Source organism: Lactuca sativa, chromosome 4, assembly GCF_002870075.4.
Source record: "Lactuca sativa cultivar Salinas chromosome 4, Lsat_Salinas_v11, whole genome shotgun sequence".
NCBI classification, from domain to species: Eukaryota; Viridiplantae; Streptophyta; class Magnoliopsida; order Asterales; family Asteraceae; genus Lactuca; species Lactuca sativa.
The window spans coordinates 319,532,159-319,539,456 of record NC_056626.2 but is presented as its reverse complement, the minus strand read 5'-3'; the positions used below and the strand labels follow the sequence as shown (position 1 = coordinate 319,539,456).

The window sequence follows — 7,298 nt, the reverse complement described above, 5'->3', positions numbered from 1 at the left end:
TAACCAGGCATCATAGTGTCCCATTTTGGTTTGGATCGTGAATAAGATGTTTTTTTTACCTTATCACCAACTTCTGGAATAAGATTCTTCTGTGACAAAAAAGGATCAACAACTTCAGGCCATTGGATGTCCTCATCATCAGCTTCATGGTCCACCGATAGATCATCCGACAATACCGAGTCCACATTATCTTCACATGTTTCAGTACCACTGTCCTATTCTTCAACTTTTTCTTCTTCAATCCAATCTAGTAAGGGTTCATGATAGTCATCAATGTAGATACTGATTTGATTATCATCATCATCAAACCCAGCATCAAGGAACCTAACATAATCATCTTCATCCCTAAGCTCCCTTAACCCATCTACGAGGGACCGATTTTTAAGACAGTAATACATATCCCGACATCTATTGTTGATCAATTTTTGGAGATAGGTCTTGAACTCCTTGAAATCCATGTTACGTACATCTAGCCCCATAACAGGTAATTTATGAGGATGGAAGTAAACAAAGGGATTACGAGAAAAAACACCTTTATGGTAGACATCAATGTTGAGTGAGTCACGAGACATGCTTGTTGCACGAGACATGCTGGAAACCCTTGCTGCACAATCGACGGACTCTCCTTCACCTTCTGTAAAAATCAATTTCACTGTCACGAGTTCACCGTTGTGTAAGAACCCAAGATATCGATTTCACCCTTCATTGAGAACCCTTGATGGTGTATCGATATCCTTGTGGCATTTATGTTTCACGTAATGTGTTTTAATAATCCATGTCGGATTAAACCATTGATCACCGGTAAACAAAGAAGCGTAACCCACACGTGCCGGTCACCATTTAAAAACCTTAATTTTATTGGTAACTTTATTTGGCTTTATAATAAAAAACATTATTTTGTTTATTTTGTTGATGTTTTTTGAACAACAAAAATATAATCGGGTCAGCTGACTTGAACACTCGATCAAATTCCACATTTGATATTTGGTGAACTGCTAATCGAAGTAGAACAGAAGTTTGAGCAGAAGTTCTCGATCATATTCACTTCTACACTGGTGTACTTACGCAGTTGCATCATATAATTGAAGTTTGAGCAGAAGTTCAGAATAACACAACAATGGAGTCGGTTAATCGGACACTGGAGAACCGAAGTTTTTGGAAAGCAGGAGCATTCGATATTGGCCCAACAAACTGGAATCCTTCTCAAGGTTTAACTGATTCATCTTTTAAATTCCGCATTTGTATTGTTGCTACCCTTCTTCGCTAAAAACTTTTGACCTACTGTTAGATAAGTTTCTACGTACGAAATAGGAAATCTCGTGAACTAAATAGCGTTACTTATTCCTAATGATTACAATGGATAACTGTATAAATGTAGCTTGGAACTCTGTCACAAAGGAAATTGTTGCAATTTTTCATGATATTGAGCGTATCTCACCTCCCTCTTTGCTTCTTGCCCTAGATTTTGGGCATTTTGTAATCGGAATCGACATATTCATAGGAGAAAATTATAATAACGCACTATATATGTGATTGGAACAGACATTCACACTTGACTTGAAAGTTCACCTGATTTATTTCAGATGAATTGGAGCATGCTCGTGTGCACCCAAAGTTTCTTCATTCCAATGCAACTTCACACAAATGGGCTTTTGGAGGTATTGCCTTCAACTTTTTGAATTTTTCTCTTATCATGAAACGCAGTCTTCAGATTTTTTGATTCTTCTAATCATCCAAACCTCAAGTATTCTACAGAAGTTTAATGTTATTGATGGTATTTTCAAGACTTAATACTCACAATTTAGTTGCATCTATTGCAGCAATTGCTGAGCTGTTGGATAATGCTGTTGATGAGGTAAACCCTTAGTTTTAGACATCACATGAATTTCACAATTTAGTTGCATCATTTTATGTAATAAAATTAAAACCATTCAACCTTTACTACACATCACAATTTCTTTTGATCAAACAGACATATTGCAAGTTGTTATGCAGAATTGTCAGGGTGAAATATCACATTACTATTTGAAATATTCTGTCTATAACCCTATATGATGTTACAGATCAACAATGGAGCAACTTTTGTGAAAGTTGACAGAATCTACAACAAAAGGGACAATTCTCCTGCTTTGCTTTTCCTTGGTAACATTCTTCATGTATTTTTACCTTCATATTGATTGTTATAATGTTTCTATATATATCAATATCAATGTTGACTAGTCAAACTGAAATGTTGTTACAGATGATGGAGGTGGAATGGATCCTGAAGGCATTCGAAAGTGCATGAGCTTAGGATACTCAACAAAGAAGACAAATGACACAATTGGACAATGAAAGTATTTAAAAACTATTTCAGATTTTGAAATCTTGAATACTTAATGATATTAAAAACTTTATATTTTCAGATGGAAATGGATTCAAGACAAGTACTATGAGATTAGGAGCTGATGTGATAGTTTTCAGTCGTGCATTTCGAAAAGGGTATGTTTTAAACTTTTAATTTCTTTAATATTATTTTATTCTTTTAATTAAATAGTTATTAATGTTATTTTATGAACTTTATCTTGTAGCAAAGCAACTCAAAGTGTTGGTCTTTTATCCTATACATTTCTACGCAAAACTGGACAAGATGATGTTATTGTTCCCATGGTAGATATGAAAATGAGAATTCTTTATGTTTTTTTATAAATCTATTTTATTTCTTTATTAATCTTATATAATTTTTTTTTGCAGATTGATTTTGATATATCAAAGCATTGGGCAGAGCCTTTAATATATGGCTCTCAGGATGATTGGTCTACTAACTTGAACACAATTCTTGAATGGTCTCCATTTTCTTCAAAAGACGATTTAATGCAACAGGTTTATTTAATCATTTATATTCAACAACTTTATTTATTTATTTATTTATGTTTTTAAAATCTGTATAAACTTTCTCAGTTTGAAGATATTGGGCCACATGGGACAAAGGTGTTAATATACAACTTATGGCTGAATGATGAAGGCATTTATGAATTAAACTTTGATGAGGATGATGAGGTATTAATATTATTATGAGATACTATGATGTTTTTTTTATTTTAAAATTAATAATATGATTAATTGTTTTTCTGATATAGGATATAAAATTGAGAGATGAAGTTTCTCGTTTGTCTAAATTAAGCAAGAAAGCAGCTGAAATAGAAACACATATTTCTAAACGCCTTCTACATTCCTTAAGGGTGATTATTTAAAATTTATAACTTTTCTTTTGCATCTTTATTTTTTTTAATTTGCATCATAACGATATATAATGTTTTTTTATTTTTTAATTTTTTATAGGCATATGTTTCTATGTTGTATCTCAAAAAGTTTAAAAACTTTAAAATTTTCTTAAGGGGAGAACCTGTAGAGCAATTTAATATAGCAGATGAATTGAAATGTAAGGAAGTTGTTATTTACAGACCACATGTTTCTTCAATGAAAGAGGTGATATTTTCTCTATTTTACAATGACTTTAAATCAGCATTTACAAAAATAACCCTGTAATTTTTTTATTTATTAATTATATGTTTTTATTAGTTAAACCTCTAATTGTTCTTGATGTAGGCGATTATGGAGACAACCCTTGGATTTATTAAAGAAGCACCTGCTCTTCCAATTACTGGATTTAACATATATCATAAAAATCGTCTTATTCGAGTATGTGTTTTTATAAATTATAATCTTTTTTTTTTTTTTTTTTACTTAAATGAAAAAGATAGATATGTACTTTCATTGATTTGCTTATTATAAGTTTATTTATAACATCTTATTTTCATTTCTTTCTGTTTCAGCCCTTTTGGAAAGTAACTGGTGATGGGAATTCTAAAGGAAATGGAATTGTGGGTAAGCATGTTCTCTTCTTTAATTGTTTGTTTGGTTGGATGGAATGGAATGAGTAATTCCATTCCATTGGCATGTAGAATCTGAATCAATATAAATCCGAGTTTAAGTTTTAAGTTTTAAGTTTTAACACGGTTTGTTAATATTAGTTAACCATAATTATAGAATTTATTAGTTGCAAGTTTGAGAAAAATGAATATAATAAAAGCTTAATAGAACGCAAATTACATTTTTAGTCCCTGTGTTCAGGTGTTTTTTCTCGATCAAGTCCAAAAAAAGAATCTTTTTTGCACATATAGTCCTTACTGAAGATTCTCACATATAAAATCACATTTTTGCCCCTTAATGATAAAAAATACTAGGGGCCTAGTTGTCATTTAACCTAAAGAGAAGACTAAAAAACTCTACAAAATCCATGAGTAAGGACCAAATTTGCAAAAGTATTATCTTTTTGATCTGATTCAAAAAAAGTAACTAATCATAGGGACCAAAAATGAAATGTAATCTAAAGAATATATTTTGTAGTTACCTTTGAAAATAAATTTATAATTCAATTAAAATCATGAAATTCTTGTGCACAATTCATCATTCCACTCCTTTATGTAATATAAAAGAAAGACACCCCTGCCTAAGGAATGAAAATGGATTCCATTCCAACGGAATCAACCATTCCATTCCTTCCCAGATTCCATAAACACTTCCTTAATTTCTACAGGAGTTCTTGAAGCAAATTTCATAGAACCAGCACACGACAAACAGGATTTTGAAAGATCATCTTTATTCTCAAGGCTGGAATTGAAGCTTAAACAGATGCAAATGGATTATTGGTTTGTTCTTTTTCATTTTTATATATATTTTTATTTAAATTTTTACTTATGTATATTTCTAACAAACAGGAGGACTCACTGCCACTTAATCGGGCATCTGCCCGATCCAAGTTTCCTTCGAAAACTGGAAAAGACATCGTCCACTCTGCCACTTCAAACCCAAGGTCAAAGGGTTGACCATAGTCAAAGTCAAACCATGCCTGGTCTTGCGGTCAACCCAAGGCCCGATTTGATGGCTAACCATGCTCGAACCGTCTACAACAATGGCGTACCTGTCGCTCGGGCTCCTCCTGGATTTGACACCGTGAGTCTTGCCTTCCTTATTTTATCTCAAACATGAGACTGATGTCAATAAAACAAAAATTACAGTGTTTTGTCCCACCCAAAAAAGGTGGGATATGGACAAATACTGATATCAATAAGACAAAAATTACAGTTTTTTTTTTTTTTTTGGTCAAAAGGGTTATTTTTTCTTTATTTAATATTTTCGGAGAATGAATATTTGTAATTAAGATTGATATTGTTATTATGTCATGGATTCCAGGGTTTTGATCAAGAAGTGACACGTGGAGATGGTTCAGTTGATATTGATCAAATTTGTGATGAAAACATCCAACTTTTCATGAGGTAGTAAAAGTCTGTATTTTTGATCCAATATTATTGCATTTTAACACTAATGAATATGCTTTATAGATGTGAGGAGCACACACAAAGGAAGAATGAGTTAACAACTACGGTAAGAACAAGTTGTACTGTGTTGTGTTTGACTTTGACCAAAAAAGACCGTCCTGTTCTGTTCTGTTCTGTCCTGTTCTGTTCTGTTTTGTTTTGTAGTTTTATAAGTTGATGTGGTTTATATATTTTGATGTTTGAATGGGGAATTAGGTTAATGATTTGGAGAAAAAGGTTGCGGAAACCAAAAGGAAATGTGCTGAGCTTTCTTTGCGACTTGAGCTTTTAAGAGGGCAGAATTTTGTATCATAAAATAATTGATATTTTAGTGTTTAATGCTGTTTTTTTTGGTGTGTTGTGTGTTTGTATGTCAAAGAAATGGTTGTAGCATTAGTAGGTGCATATTAGCAACTTTTGGTTATATTTCTCTTTAAACAAAATAAGGTTTTGATGGCATTAGGAAATGTAGAGGGAGAAAAATCCTAAAAATTGAAACGGGTGGAAATGTTGGTATTTAGGGCTAAAGGTGCACATATACCTGTTTTGTTTTGTTTTTTTTTTTTTTTAAACCGGTCTTCTCTAGATTGGTTTCGGTTATTATCGTAAAATTAAATTAATTTTTAGGATTTGTCGCTCTACATTTCTAATGCCATATTTAAGCAATTTGTTGACATGAGAGTTTATCGTGGATCCAATTTTGTTAATTTATTAGTGTCAACATTTACAAAAAAAAAATAAACTTTTTTTTTTTAAGCAGACAAGAAAGAAAATCAATTTGAAAAGAACAAAAAACTCATTTGTTGAAAATAGTCAAAAATCAACATATGAATGAATTAGGGAAATTATAAGGCATCAGATACTTCTATCCAATCGAAATCAAACACTTCTATCCAACGGTCCTATAAGGACCATAGATTATCCATTAGCATGTTTTTTAACAATTCATATATCAACATGTTTAAATTTAACACAATTAATAAGTATGAGTATTTTGGAAATCACTCTCCTGCTCGATCTCTAGTTGACTGTACACACCGCATCTTCCTGTAAAACCAAGGTTAAGTAAGGGTTCACGTACCCGATCCCAAGCCAACAATCAAAGATCATGACAAGAAACCGAGCCCATGTCCCTAACCCAACCCTTTTATTATAAATTATTTTCAAAAATGTTTTTGTGAAAATTCTTGGATCCTAATTTGAGTCTAGATTCACACAAGTGTTCCTTCAATTCGCTCAAATCAGGACTCTGATACCAACTTGTAACGTCCCATTTTCACAAACAAAATTTTTCATTCTTATTAAGGTAAAATTCACAATTATAAATCCATTCTAAGAAAAACCTTTTATCCCTATTATATTTATTGAAAATTAGAGTATTATAATAAATGTGAAATCCTCAATGTTGCTGATGAATGTGTACATTCCCACCTTCGCCTTTTTCACGATCACCAATAAAACCTGAAACATAAACAACTGGATAAGCACAAAACTTAGTGAGTTTTCTCCAAAATACCCCATACAACAAACATACTAGCATGCGTATTGGGTCCATAATCATCAAATTGGATTACCCTGGCCTAATCAGTCACCGTACTGGAATGCCACCATGCAACGGGTCTAATCAATCACCATATTGGATTACCTTGGATTTGTTGGCTTGCCGACTTAACCCAACTATAACGTCCACAAATTTGGGCTAGTCAATTTACAGATAATAAACGTAAAAATGAATTTTGATAGAAGGTTATTTTTGGATAAATAACCTTAACCAAAGTTATAATGTATGTGACAAGGGTTCCATACATATAAAGGACGTTGAAATCCGACTTCGTATGAAGAATTTATGCTTCTTTGAAGTTTTGCGATTAAACCAGCACGACTCTACGTATCATAGAAAGTGAATTTTTGATAAATTGTTTTTTAGCCTAAGAGGTC

General features: G+C 32.2%; 1 protein-coding gene across 1 annotated transcript; it reads left to right on the top strand.

Moving 5' to 3' along the window:
• The first annotated feature begins 934 nt into the window (after positions 1–934).
• On the top strand, positions 935–5,784 carry LOC111899171 (protein MICRORCHIDIA 2). Its single transcript, XM_023895055.3, has 18 exons — positions 935–1,208; positions 1,584–1,658; positions 1,821–1,855; positions 2,064–2,142; positions 2,243–2,332; positions 2,406–2,481; positions 2,571–2,649; positions 2,734–2,862; positions 2,941–3,039; positions 3,120–3,221; positions 3,322–3,468; positions 3,589–3,681; positions 3,816–3,867; positions 4,580–4,691; positions 4,761–4,995; positions 5,236–5,318; positions 5,385–5,427; positions 5,577–5,784. Exons 1-18 carry the CDS (start codon positions 1,118–1,120, stop codon positions 5,673–5,675), a joined length of 1,719 nt encoding a protein of 572 aa, XP_023750823.1. The 5' UTR covers positions 935–1,117; the 3' UTR covers positions 5,676–5,784.
• Positions 5,785–7,298: the final 1,514 nt, after the last annotated feature.